At 36.8% G+C, this 21221-nt stretch overlaps 1 protein-coding gene across 4 annotated transcripts in view; it reads right to left on the reverse strand.

Annotated features, from left to right (window-relative positions):
* Nucleotides 1-536: 536 nt before the first annotated feature.
* FSD1L (fibronectin type III and SPRY domain containing 1 like) overlaps nt 537-21221 on the reverse strand; it is a 56398-nt gene continuing 35713 nt past the window's right edge. For all 4 annotated transcript variants that reach the window (XM_079789967.1, XM_079789970.1, XM_079789968.1 and 1 more), the window contains 5 exons: nt 20221-20350; nt 16463-16563; nt 15548-15799; nt 12078-12166; nt 537-8547 (listed from right to left, as the gene is read on the reverse strand). In XM_079789967.1, coding sequence (XP_079646093.1) covers nt 8425-8547; nt 12078-12166; nt 15548-15799; nt 16463-16563; nt 20221-20350 — 695 coding nt within the window. In that variant the 3' untranslated portion in view covers nt 537-8424. The remainder of the gene's footprint in view (nt 8548-12077; nt 12167-15547; nt 15800-16462; nt 16564-20220; nt 20351-21221) is intronic.

Here is a 21221-nt window from a genome sequence, read left to right on the forward strand (position 1 = left end):
AACCAAATGCAATTTGTGGACCTTGTCTGGATCCTAATTTGTAGAAAGCCACCATAAAAAAAAAACCACCACCAAATAATTTTGAGACAACTGAAATTTTAACATGATATTAGAATTGCTGTTAATTTTACTAAGAATGTTAACAAAGTGTGGCTTTGCTTAAAAGAGAAAATAATCATTGATGCATATTGCAATACTTATCCATGCCATTTTTAGATACTTTAAAGGATAGCAAACTTTAATAACTGATAAATCTAGGTGATGACCATAAAGTTATTCATTTTCTATGTTTGAAAATTGTATAATAAAAATTAATATGAAAATAGCCCAGCCAGTGTGGCTCAGTGGTTGAGCATTGACACGGGGGGGGGGGCATGGGGGGGGGAAGCCGACCAATGACTCTCTCTCATCACTGATATTTCTTAGATTTTTATTTTTTGCAGTCCTCCCTATCATTTACAATTATATTGAAAACTGACTTGACAGCAACTTTTCTTAGATCTTCATCTCTAAAGTTCCCCCAACTTTCCTCATAAGTAATTTTTCATACTCATATTTCATTGGTTTATGCAATATTTAACATAATTACAGCAATAACTGCTATTGCATTTGGAGAATAAATTTGCAGATTTGGGAATAAACAATTCACTAGAGGTAAACATACAGCTTACTTCTCCAGGATACTAGGGGGGAGTCTGCAGTTAGCCTGATAGTCAGTATGCTTTAATCTGGTTAGCCAATCCAGTTGAAGGATGGGGTACAAGGATAGGTAAAAACAGCCTTTATTGTAGGCAACCAGCCATCTTTTAAAAATCCCTCAGTTGCAGGGCACACACATCCTAGACTACCCAACACTAGGGACTAAAGCAAGAGTACAAATGGAGGCCAACCCTGACATATTTTAAGTGTCTCAACAGGTAAGAATTAACTAGATTAGCCTGTTCTTCCCCCAAGCTCCTGGGTCTGTCTCCATTTACTTCTAACTTCACCTTTGCCAGAAAGGCCCTGGTATGCATGTATGTGGACTCCCCAGTCTGCATTACTAAGCCACACTCCTCACAAATTTCTGCCCCTTAAGTATGGAGGTGTATACACCTGTAGAGCATTCTGTCCAGGATGGACCTGGGAGAGAGGCCTGCATGTGTTCTGGAAGGAAGCTTTGGGTTGGTTCAGCAGAGGAATGCAGACTCCAAGTGGGTGCAATCCCTTGGCTCCTTCACTTTTTCATTCTGTGGAGGAACCACCAGAGTGAGGATCAGGGCAGGGACCCCTCTTGCCCAAGTCTAAGTGCATGAGTGTGCTCACGGTATCATAATATATACACTGTTAGATTTGCTTTTTCCATTCCATATCATGAATACTCTTCCATTAGCAGCATATTCTGTAACAGCTGTGTAAGGTTTCTTGAAAATTCCACAATCTAATCATCCATTCTGCAAAAGGAGCATAAACATACTACTAGTACCATGTGGTGTAAATATGTAATAGGGCTTAGAAGGGAACAGAAAAGTAGAGGGCACATAATTTCCTGAGCTCTTACCCCACAGAGATCCAGCTAGGGGTGGCACTTCCCATAATGGTCTACATATTTCTAACATTTATGGATGACAGGCAGAATATACCTAAACAAATACATAGCAACTGCAGCAAGTTAGAAAGGGGAGCCTTCGGAATACAAGTAGCCCATTCTTTTTTCAGCTAACAATTAGCTTGCTTGTATTTGCCATCATAGTGAGTATATATATGAAAAATATCTAGAAATGGAATTACATTGTCAAAGGTAAGTGTATTTAAGCTCTTGCTATTGCTAAATAGTTCTCCAGTAATGTTACAGCAATTCACCCTTCATCTTTAATAAGAGGCTACTGGTTTCTCAATATCTTTATCACACTCCTCTCCCTATGACTCAAGACTATCTAGTTTCCCTTCATTCTTCTCTTGGTGAAAATGATCTTAGTTACAGGAGCTCCAGCTTCATCTAGCCACGGGTTCTCTTTTTTCTCCTAAATTGTTTTCATGTTAGAATACACATTTTAAGAAGTTTTAGGTTCTAGTTCTTACTCTTAGCTACCATCTACCAAAATGCAATGAGATGTGACAAGCTCCAAAGTCCGTAACTTCAAGCATGTTTCACCTTCCATCAATAGCTGCACTGTCCTAAAACAGCAGCTACATAGAACTTTCCATCATTGCATGAAATTCTGTTGAAAGTAGTGCCCCTTTTGGGGCAAAGGAACTATGACTTTTTTATCTTATCATCCTCAAAAGCATATTGTATATTTTTAATGAGAACTGATAAAATGCACACACTGAAGCCAAAGAAAGCAGAAAAAGAAGTTTAATTTTTAGATGATATATTCCAGGTGCTTTTGTAAGAATTTAACTTGGTCATTCTACACAGAGCACACAATCATTTCAACATACAAATTACTCCACTTTGAATACACTATTTTAAAGTTAAAAACCATTTAAAAGGCTTTGTCTTGTTTCCAAGGAAAATGAGGCAATATGTGTATTAAAACACTAGTTTGCAGCACTGAGTGTATTATAAGTAGTTCATGTTTTTCATCCACAACTTAAAATTTTAACCTGAGGAATTAGGATTCTTATTATCAGAACTGCATAGCAAAACCATGTCCAGATGATAACATACCAAATAATCTGTAAATAAAGATAACATGTAAACCATTTAATAAATCCAATTTAAAGCAGAACAGTTTTCCTTAAGAGAGACACAAAATGATATCCAGGTTAAGGTTTTGAAATGCTTCATGCGTGTGTTTTTTTAATGACAGTGCAACAAAAGTCTAATGTTAAATGGGCACATACACCTTAAATCATTTATCCAATAACAACAAACTTTAATCATTGGTTGCTTGGAAAGAATTATTTAGGCCAAATTCAGTCTTTGCATATGTGGCACTGAAGAGTCATAAACTGAAAGTGTAAATGACTAGATGGAAACATAGCTTAGATCATTTACTTATACTACTATTCTATAGTGACACTACTGCTGTGGGAGACATTTTTACAGTTCTAGAAAGTTGATACAGAGTAACAGGCCTAATGAGAAAATACAAAAAGGCCACATCATGCAAACTAAGAATATTAAAGGGCATTGTAGTCAGGGTTTTGTTTTTTAAAATCATGTTTAAAGTCCTAGTGATACCACTTCAAGCACACTTTATCAAAGTAAATGGCATCTAGAACTATCCAAACATTTAAACCCATTATTAACTGAAAATAATCCCTTACATTTATGTAGCATTTTACTGTAGTTGAAGCAATTTCATATACTCCATTTCATTTTGTTCCTCACAACAGCCCTGTGAGGTAGGCTGAGTAAGTTACAATTATTTTATGTGAGGCAATGGATGCCCAAAGATGAGAAATGATTTATATAGAAGATATAGATCTAGAGTATGGTAGAGTTAAGGTGATTAATTTTAAATACTTTTTAAAAAATGAAGCCAAATATTTTTATATCGAGAAATTTTAAAGACTAGTGGTTTTCAATATAAATTACTTTAAAACTTTAGCTACTATATATCTTATAGTGTGAATTAGGTATAAATTTTATTTTAAAGAGTCTCCCTTAAAAGGTAAACTAGACTCGGTGCTTTGGTACCTAAGAAATATTGGAAAAGTTAAAACAAAACAAAACAAAACGCATTATTCTCATAGCCCTTAGGCTCTCCAAAAAGTTCCAATATGAATAGAAATGCCTTTTACCAATTACTTACATTTTGACTTAAAAAAAAAGTTGGTCTAAACTTAAGAAGCTTCAAGCCAAAGCGAACACATTCACCTACCTTCTGCCCTACATACTGTGAAATCTTCTGAATGTCTATTCCAAAGGACCAGCTTTTACTGAATGGGTGCCATTAAGAAAATATATCAGTTTAAACTGACATAGCGCAAATGGTTATAAATCAAATATAAGGTAATAACTTTACCTTATATTGACCCAGAAATAGCAAATACTGTTTTAATTTAATTGAGTAGTCTGAGGAGAAAGTACTATGGCAATCTCTGGTATTTATAAGCCAATACTAACCTTTATATGGCATGCCCAACACTATCTTTTCAGCAAAATATACTAAATGTAATCTGTTTAACTCCAAATTAGTCAAAAAAACCAAAGTATTTGCATTAATCAAATATTCCAAGTAACAAAGCTATCATAGGTGACATATCAGGATCACAAATATTGGCATAATGTGAATACTGTAAGATACAAACAAAACTAAAACTACACTGAACATGAGGTATGCTTTCTGTGATGATTAAAGAAACATTCATGATCTCATAATGCTCTAGCACTGGCATTATGAAATGTACATTTTGTTTAAAAGTAACAAATAACTTTATGGTTACTTGGATGTTGAGTAAACTTATGCTGACCATTCACTTCCCTAAAAGAATATATCCAGTGTAAAGATAAAATCAAGGGAGAAACTTTTACAGATCTATTTTATGTGACTACATAAAAATGAACATATTATGTGTAATATGCTTATCAGAATTTGAATTTTTAAACAAACTAACACATTTACCTTTTAAAATTTCTGATTTTTAATATGCAAACTTTGTCATCACACTACCCAAAAGCAGCAAAACTATATGCACAGTAAATCAAACTTCATTAATTTTGGAAATCTGAATACAAAATATGACTGCCACATCACAGACTTAAAATAATTGTGGTATTACTTAGCCAAAGAATGAATACTGATCTAACAAATATAAGCTTTCTGAAAAAGAATTATTATGATTTAAAAATACAGCTCTTAGATTTTTCAACCTGGAACCACATATTTTATAGTAAGAAGTCTACACTTCCCTCTTCTGAAATTAATACTCTTTTTAAAGTAATCACTTTTCATAATATCCTTTTCCATTTGTTAACCTATGTTTCCGAAATAAACAAACAATATAACAGTAACTTTATGGAAAAAGTATATTGAAAAAAAATCATTTTAGGTAAGTCATGAAATAGAGTATCGTAGCCTAATTAAAAGATTTCATGACAAATTATTTGCTTTTATTATTCATACCAGCAAGGATCAGTCACAAAAATTCAAATTATACATGATATTGTTCATGTTTTAATTTCATAAACGAGTCAATAAAACTAAGCCAATATGTTTCTTTAGAATTCAGTGATGGCGAACCTATGACACGCGTGTCAGCACTGACACGCGTAGCCATTTCTGATGACACGCAGCCGCTGAGGCGGCCGCATGCCGAGGATGAAACATTCGCTGCTCCTGAGGATGAAACATTTGCGAAATAATGTTTTTTCCTCAAAGTGACACACTACCCGAGTTATGCTCAGTTTTTTGGCGAAGTTTGACACACCAAGCTCAAAAGGTTGCCCATCACTGCTTTAGATGATAACATGGGAAAAACTGTTTATAGAACAAAGTAGGCCAAGTTTAGCTGTACAGCAGCAGTTCTCGGTTTGTCATAATGGTACACATGCCATCAATTAAACCCATGTACAGACAGGCATGCCTCTAATATTTTCCATTTGTTTACCTACACTGGGAACATTCAAAGAATCACTGTATATTAAATTTCTATGTGCAGTTATTAAATGTTTGGTATATACATATTTACCAAAAATTAAAGATGTATGTTACATGGTCAGCCCAAAGAATCAAAATGAATTGTAAAAAAATTCTTTTTCTAAAGTGCTTAAGGCAATTCCTTCATTTCTTTATCCAATTTACTAAAACTGGTTTGGGATTCAACTGCTAAAAGAGAAATACAATACTAAAAGCATGTTTTTATAAAACACAATTGTTGTAGACCTGTGATACATCTATTACTGTCAACCTCTCATGCATTTCTTTTACAGAAAACAATCATGTTTGACCTGTCAAAACAAAGAGTAAATAAACCAATAAAGAATGTTTGAAAGGATATACTAACTTAACACATGTATTAAATTGAGCAAAAGAGCTCAATCTTTTTAATTTAAATGTCAATGACATTTATGTGTATATATGGTCAAGTTGAAATAGTTACATTAATTTGAGACTAATTAGGCACTATAATTCATTTTACTCCAGTGTGAAAATGAAGGTGGCAAATATTCTCCAGTTTAACACAAATAAACTTATAAACAACTAAACCAAAACCCCACACATTTTGCTTTCCTTTTAGAGACCTTTAAGAAGCACAGTAAGAGGTAAATAAACCTCAGATTCTTATTTTGAAGTAATAATAGTATTACTTCAAGTGCATTTTCCAAATGAGAATTAGAGAATTTTCTATGAAGGGTTTTAAATGATAGCATGAGTACAGGAAAGAATCATATGCACTCCAGCAGCCCCTGATTAGTACCTCCTTTCCCCATGCCCCTGCAATAGAAGCCCTCACCAGTATAACATAATGGCATCTGGCTTCAATATCAGTTGACACTGAATGGGATATGGGACATGGAGTAAAAAAGAGCATCCTTAGAGGAAGAAGGCACTGAATTAAAGAGAAGACACATTTATATAAGACATAATAGTAAACAATTTTATACAAGAATTTCTGGCTTTTTCTGTGTAATTTTTGCTAAAATATACATGTATAACAGTTCATAAAAAGCAGCTCCACCACTAAATTACTGCTTTCAGGTTTGACTCTATAAAAGATAATTATAACTTCCTGTTTCCTTAGGTCCTGGATAACCTGCTGTAGGAAAGAGAACATCTAAAAATTTCTATCGAAATCTTGAGGAGAAACAAAAACCAAAATTATATTTGTTTGAAGAATCAAAAGAATATCTATTAATATATTTCATTCTCAAAATTCCCTCAGTCTTTATACTTTTAAATATACCATCAGACAATGGTGCAGGTATGAATGTCCTCTGGAAAAATAATACCCAGGTCAAATAAAATTCCTCATTTAGATTTGTTTCAAAATGAACAAAACATCCTATCAGTAAGCAGTAAAATTCAAGGAAGAATGAGCTATTCCTATTCCGCAGGATTTTCTGTTGATAGCAACTGTGATGTAAGCAATGTCGTCACTTCTTGGAAGAAGGTTGTCATAGTACAACATACTTAAAATGAGAATATTAAAATGTTCTAAAAATTAAGGAACATACCAATTCAGATCTCTTTAAAACACTCAAGAAATTCTTAAATACTACTGTAATTGCAACTTTCACTTTGGCTCAAAGGACTTGTGTTATACATTTTAATCAACTTTTGAAAAACAGATATGTTCTCAATAACCGTGGGTTTTACTAGTTAACACATTTTTCCTAACTTTGGGGAAAATTATTCTATTTTGATTTTTTCTAAGTAATGACTGAAAAACTTATATGCCAAATAAGTCACAGATAGGTTTTTCCCCCCAAATACTTGTTTAAACCATTCCATATCTTATCAAAAGCATATATAAATGACCAATAAAGAATAGTTTTAGGCACCTCCCTTTAGAGCCTATCTTTCTTAGGTAAAATTTGAGTAGTGTAGGTTTTCCACCTTCCATATAACTTTAATAACTTTCTTCCTAGTAAAAATGTTAAAAATCAGTATAAGTATTATCAGTTATTACCAATTCAAGTGGTAATTTTACCAAAGATAACTACTAAAGATAGTGTTAAACTAGACAGCAAAATCAGAAAATATAAAGCTTTTAAAAATCGTACCCATCATCCAAAACGATGGAATGCAAAGCAGTCTAATTAAATAGGGCAACATATAAAGAATATCCTTTGCCATTGTTAGTGCAGCAGGTAAAAAACTGAAATTTGGGTGATTTTAAGCTATTATGTCTAGAAACTCTTTCTACCCACTCTTTATTTTGAGTTATAACCACAAGAAAAATACCACGACATTTAGAAAACAGAAAATTATATATAATTTAGTCAATAAAACAAGAGGATAATTTGGCAAAACTCAACTTATTTATAAATGGGGAAAAACAAACCATTGTAAGAAAACCTGTCTAGAATCCCCAACCAATTTTAATTTTTTGGAAACCTCGGAGGACTGTAAATTTTTAAAAGCTTCAGTGTAAGAACTAAATGATATGCAGTAATAAGAGAAAAATAAAGACAAAAGAAGGCAAGATTTAAATGCTTTTTCTTCAGGTCCTAGGGCTACCATATGTAACTAAATATATTAGAAGAGCCAAAGTAATCCAAGAAACACAAAGATGAGTTTCTATTTAAGTAACTATTTAAATACTGCCTTTTTCTCCATTTGCTCTTCAAAATATCAGTTTCTTGCTCAATCTCTGCTTGCTTCTATGACATTGCACAGTAGGTTCCTGTGATTATGTGGTACTAGATGCTTAATGCTAACAGATTCCAGGCCTTAAAGCAGAACGTAGCAAACCTCATTTCCACCACTCATAAGTTTCTATGATTAGACCACCCAATCCAAAGGAGGGGTGAAGCATTCTGAGTAGGCATTACTGAGTAACAATGTTTAGGCTGCTAGCTGAACCAGTCATTCCATTTTCACTTTTCTGAAGTGTTCTCACAGCACTTGGAACCTGCATCCCAGTACTCAAAGAAAGTCCACCACACCAAACCTAAGAAAAGACAAAAACAAAGCTTCAGTCAGATTTAAAATTAGAATTTAAGTGAGCCTTAAATTTCCATCTGAAAGGCAAAATGCCACATATGTGAATATCAATAAGTTGTAAACTGATAACTTTCATATTTGAACTGAGGGGAAGTGGAAAGGCTAACTCTAGAGTCTTTTAGAATCACAGAGGCCAGAGGGAGTCTTTGTGGTAGCAGAACCCTCTGGAGTTGCACACAAGACAGGGACCTGAGGGCTGCAGAAATGTAGAGGTTAAACTGGATTAATCTAGGCAAAAGAAATTGGCTATCATTACTGATGCTAACTTTCACAACTAAGAGAAGTGCACAAAGAGCCAACTTCCTTATTCCAGTAACAACTTTAGATTTTGATGAGGTGTGCCCTGATACTATAGGAATCTAACACTCCCCCTACCCCCCGTTAACAGTAAAATCCATTAGTTTCTTCCCTAATGTAACAATAATAACTCTTTTATAATTTTGTAAAGACTTCGGAGAAAAATAAAAATCCAAATAGGAATATCCAGATACACTTGTCATATTCTATTTATTACCAGAAATATGAATGAGTTTATGAAAAATAAAACTGCTTTGCTTGAGAACAGAGAGCAGTGAATATTTACAGTGCCTTTATTCAGAACTAGAGGCCCGGTGCACAAAATTCGTGCACTGGAGGGGGGGGGGAGTCCCTCAGCCTGGCCTGCCCCTTCTCACAGTCCGGGAGCCCTCAGGGGATATCCTAAGCCGCAGTCTGGCCTCCCTCTGCTGGAGGTGACCGGCTGATCAGGGAAAGGCACTGCCCCCATCACCCCTTTGCTGCTGCTGCCTCTGGCCTCTTTCTGCAGAAGGTGATCTGGTGATCAGGGGAAGGCGACACCCCCATATGCCTCTGCTGCTGCCACTGCCAGCCGTGAGGCTGCCTGAGCTTTGGCCTTCGCAGCCACTGTGGCTTGCCTGAGCCTCGGGCCCTCGCAGTGGCAGCGGCCATCGGCGGCTGGCCTGAGCCTCGGGCCGGCCCTGGGCAAGTGGCAGCAGCCATCGGCAGCTTGCCTGAGCTCCAAGCCGGCCCTGGGCAAGTGGCAGTCACCATCACGTCCCCAACACTGCAAGTCCCCGTCCCCATCCCTGATGCTGCAAGTCCCCACCCACCCACACCTGCTGCACACGCAACCTGCTGATAAGTCATTACTGTGACGGTGTCGCGACCAATTTGCATATTACCCTATTATTAGATTGCCAAAAACTGGAATGTCCACATGTCCTTTAACCTTTAACCGGTGAATGGATGAAAAAGCTGTGGTACATACATATTTGGAATACTACTTAGCAATAAAAAAGAAGGGGCTATAGCCCAGCAGGCGTGACTCAGTGGTTGAGCGTCAACACATGAACCAAGAGGTCATTGGTTAGATTCCCGGTCATGGCACATGCCCAGTTTGTGGGCTTGATCCCCAGTAGGGGGCATGCAGGAGGTAGTTGATCAATGTTTCTATCTCTCTATTCCTTTCCTTTCCTCTTTCTCTAAAGTCAATAAAAACGTGTGTTTTTTTTTAAATGGGGCTACTGACAAACACAATAACGCAGATGAATTTCAAATGTCTATGGGTGGACCTGGAGATTATTACGCTAAGTGAAGTAAGTCAGAGAAAGCCAAATACCATATGATTTTACTTATATGTGGAATTTAATGAACAAAGTAAACAGACGAACAAAATAGAAACAGAGGCGTGGATCCATAGTACAGACTGACAGATCTCAGAGGGCAAGGGGAAGGGGGACTGGATAAAAGAAGGAGAAGAGATTAGCCAAAGAACATATATGCATAGCCCATGGACACAGACAATAGTGTGGTGATGGCTGGGAGGGAAGTGTGGAAGCTGGGTGGAGGTGGGCAAAGGTGGGGGAAATAGATGGCATCTGTAATAGTGCCAACAATGGGGGGAAAAGTCTACGAACCATATAATTCCTTTCTATGATATTTTGGAAAAAGCAAAATTATAGGGACTAAAAACTGGTTAGTGATTGCCAGGGCTGGGTGTGATAGGAGATGTCTACTACAAAGGAGATGAAGGAATTTTCTTGGGTGATGAAATGTTCTATGTCGATTATGGTAGTGGTTATACAACTGTATGCATTTGTCAAATCCCATAGAGCTGTACACTACTGTAAATTGTACCCCAATAAACCTGACTTTAAAGAAGAAAATTAAGCCTAACTTGTGTGGCTCAGTTGTTGAGCATTGACACGTGAACCAGGAGGTCACAGTTTGATGCCTGGTCAGGGCACATTCCAGGGTTGCAAGCTCTATCCCCAGTGGGGGGAATGCGGGAGGCAGCCAATCAATGATTCTCTCTCATCCTTGATGCTTCTATATCTCCCTTCCTTTTTGAAATCAATTTAAAAATTATATTAAAAAGTTAAAAAGACACCAATAAGAGAGGGAAAAGGGAAGCCAGAGTGGAGAAGATATCTATAATACATATGTTTGACAAAGGACTCAGACTGTATAAAGAACTCCAATCAATCAATAAAAAATAGGAAGAAAACCCAATGTAAACACAGGCAAAAAACTTGAACAACCATTTCACAAATGAGTATATTCTAATAGTCAATAAACACATAAAAAGGTGTTCAAAAGCACTAGTCACCAAGGAAGTGCAAATGAAAATCACAATGTAATACGGAAGAACTAGAAAGACTTAAATATAAAAGGACTATAAGACTATCAGGACTAATATTAAAAAGGACAATACCAAGTGTTATTCAAGATATGGAGGAATTCAAACTCTCAAATACTGCTGGTGGTAAATCAGTATAACTATTGACTTTGAAACACTCTACTATAGTTGATCACATACCATATGATCTAACAACCCCAATCCTAGTTATGTACCCAATAAAAAACATATGCAGTACTAAAAACATGAACTAGAATATTCATAACAGATCTATTTATAAATGTCCCCAAAGGGAAAAACTACCCAAGTATCCAACTAAATTAGAGTGGATAAATTATATAGCATAGTCATATAATAGAAAACTATATGAGAATGCATGAACTACCACCACATATAATAACATGGATGAACTTCACAAGCATGATGTTGAGCCAAAAGATATTGTATGATTCTACTTACATAAAATTGGAAAGGAGGCAAAATTAGTTTATGGTATTAAAATTCAAGATAGTAACCTCTTTGGAGAAGGGCGGTAGGGGCTGGAAATGGGCAAAAGGGGCTTATGAGATTCTGGCAATGTGCCATTTCTTGATCTAGATGTTGTTTACAAAAATGAGTGCAATCCTATGAGGAGTCATCAAACTGCATGCTTAGGATTTATGTCCTTTTATATATTATCATTTACTTTAACAAAATATAACAAAAATACACAGACAATCAGATTTAAGAGGTGGATTAGTGAAAAGGAGGGGAATATGAAGAAAAAAATAAGATATTCTACTTCCCAATATGTTGTTCTTAAAGTTGCCAACCAAATAAAATATCAATTAGATACTCACCATGAAACCAGGTAGTACTGGCTGAGTAAATTTTGTCTTAAAGGAATACAACAACTGTTTTGAGTTTGCATCATAGAAAGAAAGTTGACCTAAAAGGAAAAGAAAAAAACCTGATTATACAAAATATTATAACATCTAATTAAGGCTAACATAAATAATGCATCAAAGTGGCAACTAAATGCATATTTTGACATTGTTTTTGCTACAAACTATAATGGCTGGACTTAATAATTTCTTATTGAAAATCAGTAGAAAACATGCTTAAGAAAAAGCCAAAATCCAGTTTTGTTTCCCTAGTTTTCAAGATCTCCAGAGTGCTTCCTTAATCTGGCAGTATTCTACTTATTCAAACTATAAACTATTTCCTTATCATTATTTAACAAATGGTTCCCCAGTAAAAACCAAGGTGATTTCTTCCTCATTTTTACTATAACTAGTCTCTACCCAAATCCTATCACCATTTAAAATTTACTCTATTAAACTTTGTCTTCTAACTACTTGAAGCCATAGTCATACCTCAGTCTCTGAAATCATAGTGTAGTTATCATGGCTTCAGCTTTAATTTTTAAAATCCTCTCACAGTCTATCTTTCAATATGATCATGCAATTAAAATAATGGTGTTTTTGACCACCTAACTGTCCAACCTGATGGCCTCCTTACAACTGATATCACTTCTTCAAATTCTTATCCATGACTATGCTCTTGGTTTGTACCCTAACCCTGAGGATATCTAATTTCCTCCCTATTCTAAATGTAGATGCTGGTCCAGGCTCTCCTTTCTCCCTTAATAATCCACTGCCACAAGAGAAGAAATTAAACTAACATTTATCCTACTATTAAAACACTGGGTGCTGCCCGGCAGGCATGGCTCTGTGGTTGAGCATCGACCTATGAACCAGGAGGTCACAGTTCGATTCCTAGTCAGTGCACATGCCCCGGTTACTGACTCAATCCCCAGTATGGGTCATGCAGGAGGCAGCTGATTAATGATTTGATCTCATAAATGATGTTTCTCTCTCTCTCCCTCTCACTTCCTCTCTGAAATCAATAACAAAACAAACAAGAAAACACTAGGTGTTTTACCTCAAAATATTAAGCAGCCTGATATGGTCACAAAGTTGATAAACAGCAAAGCAGTAATGCCTAGTTGTTCTGTGCAATCTTCAGGAGCCACTCTGTGATGCTGTCTCTAATAATTAGCTTCGGCTCTGCTTTTCTTCTGAGTTCTAGCACTGAATCTCTAAATACTGCCAGACATGCCATAGTTTGTCCTGCTGGCATCTCATATTTCTCCAGGACTCTCTGTTTCCTATTGATAACACTATCATCCTCTTGTTCACACTGGCTGGAACCTCAGTCATCAACTCTTCTCAGTCTATCCCTCCAATCCACATTTAGTTTTCAAGTTCTATGAATTCTACCTTCACACCATCAAATCCATTCTTTTTCTTTTATTATTATTTTTTAATCTTCACCCAAGAATGTTTTTTTAAAGTGATTTTTAGAGTGAAGAAGGGGGAGGGAGGGAAACATCAATAGGTTGCCTCCCATACATGCCCTACTGGGGATCAAATCACAACCTTAGGTATGTGACCTGACTGGGATTTGAACCCGAAACCCTTTTTGGTGTTCAGGGCAGCACTCTAACCAACTGAGACATTTGGCCAGGGCACCAAATCCATTCCTGATTCCTCACTGGTTAGGCCCTACTAATCACTCAGCAAACACTTATTAAGGGCTTTCTATATATATATGTATATATATATACATATATATATATATGTGTGTATACACACACACACACACACACACACACACACACACACACACACACAAAGCAATTTCCAGGCAATCCTATATAATAAAACCCTAATATGTAAATTGACTGAATGGTGGTACGACCAGTTGCTATGATGCGCACTGACCACCAGGGGACAGATGCTCAACGCAGGAGCTGCTCCCTGGTGGTCAGTGAGCTCCCACAGGGGGAGCGCCGCTCAGCCAGAAGCCAGGCTCACAGCTGGCGAGTGCAGCACCAGTGGCAGGAGCCTCTCCCACCTCCGCAGCAGCGCTAAGGATGTCTGACTGATGGCTTAGGGGAGCAGGCCTAAGCCGTCAGTTGGACATCCTCTGAGGGCTCCCAGACTGCAAGAGGGCACAGGCCAGGTTGAGGGACCCCCCTCCCCCGAGTGCATGATTTTCATGCACCAGGCCTCTAATATTATAATAACTGTTTATGGTGCCAGTTGGGTACTGGGAATATTGGGGGAACACTTTGTAGGGTATGTGACTCTCTGGTCACTATGCTGTATACCTGAAACTGATACAAAATAATGTTCAATGTAAACTGTAATTGGGGGGGAAATATGTATTTATTTTAATTTTTAAATATATTTTTATTGATTTCAGAGAGGAAGGGAGAGGGAAAGAGAGAGAAACATCAATGATGAGTGAGAATAATCGATTGGCTGCCTCCTGCATGCTACCCCACACTGGGGATTGAGCCCACAACCGAATCGAACTAGGATCCTTCAGTCCGCAGGCTGATGCTCTATCCACTGAGCAAAACCAGCTAGGGTGGAAAAAAACTTTTAAATAAACAAAAATGACATAGTGCTAGAAAACTATGCTGCCAAATCACTACCCTCTGATGGCCAGAAGTTGTGTGTACTACTTTGAGAATCAATCTTTAAAAGAAATGTATTGATATAATATACAACCACAGGCAATTACGTTTGAAAAAATTACATAAGAGGAATGGCTAATGGTCAGAGAATGTATAATCTGGGAAAAACAGGGCAAAAGCAGCAGTATTAATAGTTTTTAAGCAAATAAGGATTATCTTGTAAATGTGAATTAGGGAACATAATTCTGTATTTCTTAAGATGTCAAAATTTAAGAGCAACAGTCTCCGAAGTTATTAGAAGACAAAGCGAGTCAATTTAAGTAAAACCCTCTAACCAAGTGCTATCTAACAATGAAAGAGGCTGCCTTCTAAGACAATAAACTTCACATAAGAAAGTTCATCAAGCACACGAGTGGCAATTGCTTGCAGAGATAATGTAAAAAGGATTTTACACTGTTTGGTAGATGTATTGGGTAATTACTAAGGTCTACCCCAACTAGAAAAATCTGACTCCACAACTCTTTACAGGTAATAAAACAAGGTCAGAAGAAATTAAAATGGACAAAAGAAATTTTAGCTTTAAGACTAAAATTAGCAAATTTTTCTTTCAGACTAAATTAGTATATTATAGACGAGTGCTTTTGTAGGGCTGCAGGCAGACATCACACACCTTTCCAGACAAATCTGGAGCTGAAATTATGCTTATGATCAAATAAATCCTGATAGGTCAAAATACCCTTACCACAATGTTAATGGAAATTCTCTATAGATGATTACCAGAGAAAAGCACTGAAATATAAGCAACTATGGTGAAATGAATTGTGAGAAAATCAGTAAACTTACCCCCATCAAAATCACAGAATACACCTATTCTCTCAGGAACAGTAACATCCAAGGCTTTTACTTTGTTATTATGCTTTGCTGCAAATGTGTTTTGTAGCCAGTTGTTGACATGGATACACCAACTAGTGTTTGTTTTTCCTAATTGGTCAAATTTCCCCAAAGTCTTGTATGCTACTCCCACACTATAGGATTTACAATCCTTCTGGGCCTTGACCTCCCAATAATGTTGTCCGCTTTCAATAGCAGTGTCTCCTGCAAAAGACAAGAAGGCAAATTTGATTCTTACCTCTTCCTTGTGAGTCACAGAGATTTGTACCTATCTCTTGTCCCATAAAATGGCACAAAAATCTGATTCAGGATGTTAACATTTTACTTATATATTTCTTATTAACTAATTTTTCTGAATATAAAAAGCTTCAGAACTTTCCCTTCTTACTATCCCCTCAAGAGTTATACATATATGTGGAGCACTATGTAAAATGACGTTTTAATTTTTTTTTAATTTTTAATTTTTTATTTTATTTTATTGATTTTTTACAGAGAGGAAGGGAGAGAGAAGTTAGAAACATCGATGAGAGAGAAACACCGATCAGCTGCCTCCTGTATACCCACTACTGGGGATGTGCCCACAACCAAGGTACATGCCCTTGACCGGAATCGAACCTGGGACCCTTGAGTCCACAGGCCGACGCTCTATCCACTGAGCTAAACCGGTTTCGGCTAATGAAGTAAGTTTTAAACATCAAAATAAGACAATTTGAAAACCTGCCAAAGTAATAAGGCTTCAAGAGGGAGAAACTTCGGCAAAGATTCATTCAACAGAGGCAATCACTCCAGCTCTAGGTGAGTAGACAGTCCACCAGTATGACTGTGAGGCCTTTACTATGAGATAATGAAGAACTGTATTTATCCTACCCAGCACTGTGTATGATTCCCCAGTAAAACGATCTCTGCTGCCTCTTACTGCAGGTGGCCTGGAGCCTACAGATGTCCGTTTGGGGGATGGTGTACCACTTCTATATAAACAGGAACAAAAAGAAAAACATATATTCGATGTTGTAAATGTTTCATAAACTAAAATTACAAATTATAAAAGGAACCTTTGGAAAGTTTTAAAAATTATGTTGCATGAATAGCACTATTTAATTTTACATGAATTATTACAAAGAGTTGTCAATAATAAACACTCACGTATAAGAAGTCATCAACACAAAGCAAGCTGAAAACACTAATATCATGCAGACTGAGCAAGGCTTACACAAAGAATACACAGTTGAAATAAGAAACAATGCCAAAATGAGATTCAAGAAAGAGTTTTTATAGTTTACATTTCTTGCAGTTAAATTTAAATAGAAGCAAAGGCAAAAATAAGCTTATTACAATGAAACTAAAGCAGTATATATTTTTGTTCTGGATCTTTTCTACTTAAAAAGTGAAATAGCAATTGCCCAAATCCATGCACAGGATAATGTCAAGTATTAAAAAGCATTTCTCCTACTAGAATGGACAAGATCCAACCTGACCTCCCTTACATCAAATTATATTATACTAGAGGCCTGGTGCACGAAATTCATGCATGGGGGTGGTCCCTTAGCCCAGCCTGCACCCTCTCCAATCCGGGACCCCTTGGGGGATGTCCGACTGCCGGTTTAGGCCCAATCCCATGGGACTGGGCCAAAACCAACAGTCGGACATCCCTCTCGCAATCCAGGACCGCTGGCTCCTAACCGCTCGCCTGCCTGCCTGCCTGCCTGCCTCATCGTCCCTAACTGCTTCCGCTTGCTGGCCTGATCACCCCCTAACTGGTCCCCTGCAGGCTTGATTGCCCCCTAACTGCTCCCCTGCCGGCCTGATCGCCCCTAACCACCTCTGCCTTGGCCCCCGCCACTGAAAGGATGTCAGGTCTAAAAAGCATATTACCCTTTTATTAGTATAGATGGTAAGTTGGACAGTATTAGACCTTTCACTAACTCTCAACAACTTAAAATAAATCAAATCCCGAAGATGTTTAAAATTTAATATTTCAATAATACTGAATCACTGCATTTAAAAACAAAGAATTTATAACTTACCAGTAGTAAAGAAATGAAGGCATGGAAAAAGAAAAACAGACGTAACTACTGAGAATGGCAGTTTAAATTTCAGAGAAAAGTTAAACAAGAACTCTGCTACTGCAGCATTCCAGTCTTCTGACCCAAAGTACATTTTTGCAAGAAGTACAACAGCTATTAATGTCCTATGTTAAACATGCCCCAATCTCTTTAACTATCTGAATTAAGGCTCTTTGTCACCTCTGCTCTGGATTGTTTTACCAGCTTTCTAATGATCTCTTTGTTACCCAATTCACTTTGTTCACTGTTACCAGATAAATGTAACTGTGATTCTCCTACTTAAAAATTTCCAGTACTTCCTTACTGCCTACAAACAACTCAGTTTGGCATTTCAGGTTCTTGATTTGGTCCCAATTTGCTTTTCTAGCCCTTTCACCCCTAGAGAGCACTATCCAGTTCCCTGCAGGTTCTGGAGGAGTTGCATTCCCCTGCCCATACCCCCACTCATGTGCATATCTGCATTCCTAGCTTAGGCAACTCTATTCAGAGATCCCCTTATAGGTGGGGATCCTCAGCTGAGGCCCTTTCCACTGCCTCTGCAGGGACCTCCAAGAAGGGGGCAGGGATGAGGGTGTAAAGTCACTTTTCTCCCCTCTCTCTCAATACTTTTCTGTGTCTAACCTTTCCCATTCTTCCATCTTCTTGGCCTCAGGTCCATTACAAACAGGATGAACCTTTTGTTTGGGGCTTTCTTAGAAGAGAAACGATATCCACCATCTATGATCTGCTCTGATTTATCTCACCTCATTCTGTTGAGAAAAATGGAACACTGGGCGAGCAAGCACCCTTTCCTTTGTGGCCTCTTGTTTACAGGATTATAGTCAGTGAATGAAAGGCTTGATTGTTACTTTCAGTTTGGCTCGGTGTCCTAATTGACCACTTCAGCACTTGGCAGATCAGAACCTCTTTCTTCCTGTAAATTCCTTTATTCCCACTTACCATTACACACACTCTCCACTTGTATTATTGTTACAGTATTTGTTTATAGATAAATTTCTCATCTACTTAAGTCAGGGAAATTTTCTTGAAGGCAGAGACAGTGGTTATCTCTATAAACCCCAAAATATCCAGCTGACATCCTAGAGTGAACAAATATTTATGGAAAGAATAAATGTATATAATATTCCAGAAGTAGCCTACATAGAAAATACTCTTAAAAGGAGGGAAGGGAGAAAGAAAAATAATATATGAAATTCTAAATATAAGCAGTCTAAAAATCTCCAAGTGACCAAATGAAACTTTACTGACTCTACTAAATCTAGCAGCATTTTACAATTTACAATATACTAACAAGGAAATCACTTTTGCCAATGAGTGAATAAACTAGAAAAAAAGAGGAAGATAATTTTGAAAAGAAGACACATTTTGGTTTCTGATAAAGATATCTTCCAATCAGCAGATTATTACTTGTGCAATTTGAATTGAATCATCTTTTTTGTACTGTCCTAATAATTTCACTTAATAACCTTTACTTTTCATCCTGATGCTTTAAAAAATTGCATGATTATTATAAAACACAGAACACCTCAAACCTGCCTCATGTCAAATACAAATAAAAGCAAGAATACAGCACAAGAAAGATGCTAGGTATAAGTAAATGTAGAAAAAAAGCCAGATGAGGGAAAGTAATTCAAGAAAGACTTTAAGCAGTTTATTTTGTTATCATATACAATATAATCTAAATACTCAGCACACATTAAGGGTGTAAAGTCGAAACATAAGCTACTAATACAGACAGTCTACACAGAGCAATATTTTAGCTTATGAAGGCTGCTGCAATGGCTTCTGCTTATTGGTTAAAGAAAAAAAAATTGAAGTTATTCAGCCAAGCTAAATATACTAAGTCCTAGAACTAGACAAAGATTATCACCTTGTATGTTTCTTCAGTGAAGTAACATGGGCACTGTCAGATAAAAATAGGCAACTGTTAAGAGTGCTTTATGACTTAAATTTAACAGCTTATAATAAAATCAGGTCAGAAGTCTGATGAGGAAATTCTTTTTTTTTAATTTGCTGTTGTAATTCACAGTGACATTACCTTATTTCAGTATGAGAAAAAATTTCCTCTGTTAAAAAAGAAAGAGGCCCCATACTTTGAGACTCTAAATAAGTCTAGCAACAACTAAAGGTCCCAAGCCTCTGGTTTATAAGTTTGCTAATGGGGGGCAAGGCTCTGGGGTTGTGCATGCTAAAAACTGCCATTCAAGGCAGACTTTCAGGTAAGACTGGTGATCTAAAATTTAGGAACTACTACTAGGAACTTCTCTCTAAGCGACCTTCTCTCTTTCAGTGACCGATGATTCCCACTTCAAGTTGCTGTAGATATTAACTTTAAAGAAATGGGATACTGAAATAAAAATGTATAAGTAAGAAGAGAATTAGGAAACTAAGAAAAAGTAATAAAAATGTTAGTGACAAATTCAAGGACTGACCAACAATATTATATGTTTCACTTTCATGTTACTAACATATCACAAATCATATTGATATATAGAATAAGAATTTCATTACAGTATGAGTTATTGTCAAACAAGAATCAACAGATTTAAAGAACTAGCTTACCTGCCCTTGTTCTCTTTTCCTTTAACTTTATTTTCTTGGCCTTTTCCTCCAGTAGGATCCCACTCTACACAGGTATCTTCAACTCTCAGGTTCAAATGTGATGATGAGCTATCCAAACTGAAATTAAGTGCTATAAAAAAACATTTCAATTTTGTAAAAATGTAGCATATTCCCACTTTCTGAAGCACAGCTAACATCACATTATTTTCCTACTCAATTTTTTTAACACTGTATATAAAGACTATAGAAAGCCTAATGTTTACCTAGAATCAAGAATCCTTTTATCCTCTATTGTTCTATAAAGAGCACTTTAATTTCAACCTTGCAACTGACCCATTGTTCATTGGGGTCTTTATTGATACAATATTCTAAATACAAATTTACTGACCATAACCACTTCGAGTAATTGTCATGCTATGCAAGTAAATTAATAGCTTTCAAACTCTCCATGTGAACAGACATGAACTTACAAAAGGAAGAAATAATTCAGCTTTTCAGTAAAAATGGAACTAGAATGCCTTAATAGATAGGTTACTAAAAAGTTACGCCCTGGCTGATTTGGCTTAGTGGATGGAGCGTTGACCTGCGGACTGAGGGGTCCCAGGTTCGATTCTGGCCAAGGGCACATGCCTAGGTTGAGAGCTCGATCCATAGGGGGGGCCGTGCAGGAGGCAGCATGATCAATGATTCGCTCTTATCATTGGTGTTTCTGTCTCTCCCTCTCTCTTTCTTCCTCTCTTAAATCAATAAAGAAATGTGTTTTTTTTAAAAAAAGTTAGGATTAAGCAAAATTGAGACACTTCACTACCAAGAATGAATTGCCTTAAGGAAACAGGTTTGCCCAGTTGGTATGGTTCAGTGGTTGAGCATCAACCCATGAACCAGATGGTCATGGTTCGATTCCTGGTCAGGGCACATGCCTAGGTTTTCAGTGACCGATGATTCTCTCTCATCATTGACTAGAGGCCCAGTGCATGAAATGCCAGCTGGATACTCCCTCT

Source organism: Cnephaeus nilssonii (assembly GCF_951640355.1).
Source record: "Cnephaeus nilssonii genome assembly, chromosome: 14".
NCBI classification, from domain to species: Eukaryota; Metazoa; Chordata; class Mammalia; order Chiroptera; family Vespertilionidae; genus Cnephaeus; species Cnephaeus nilssonii.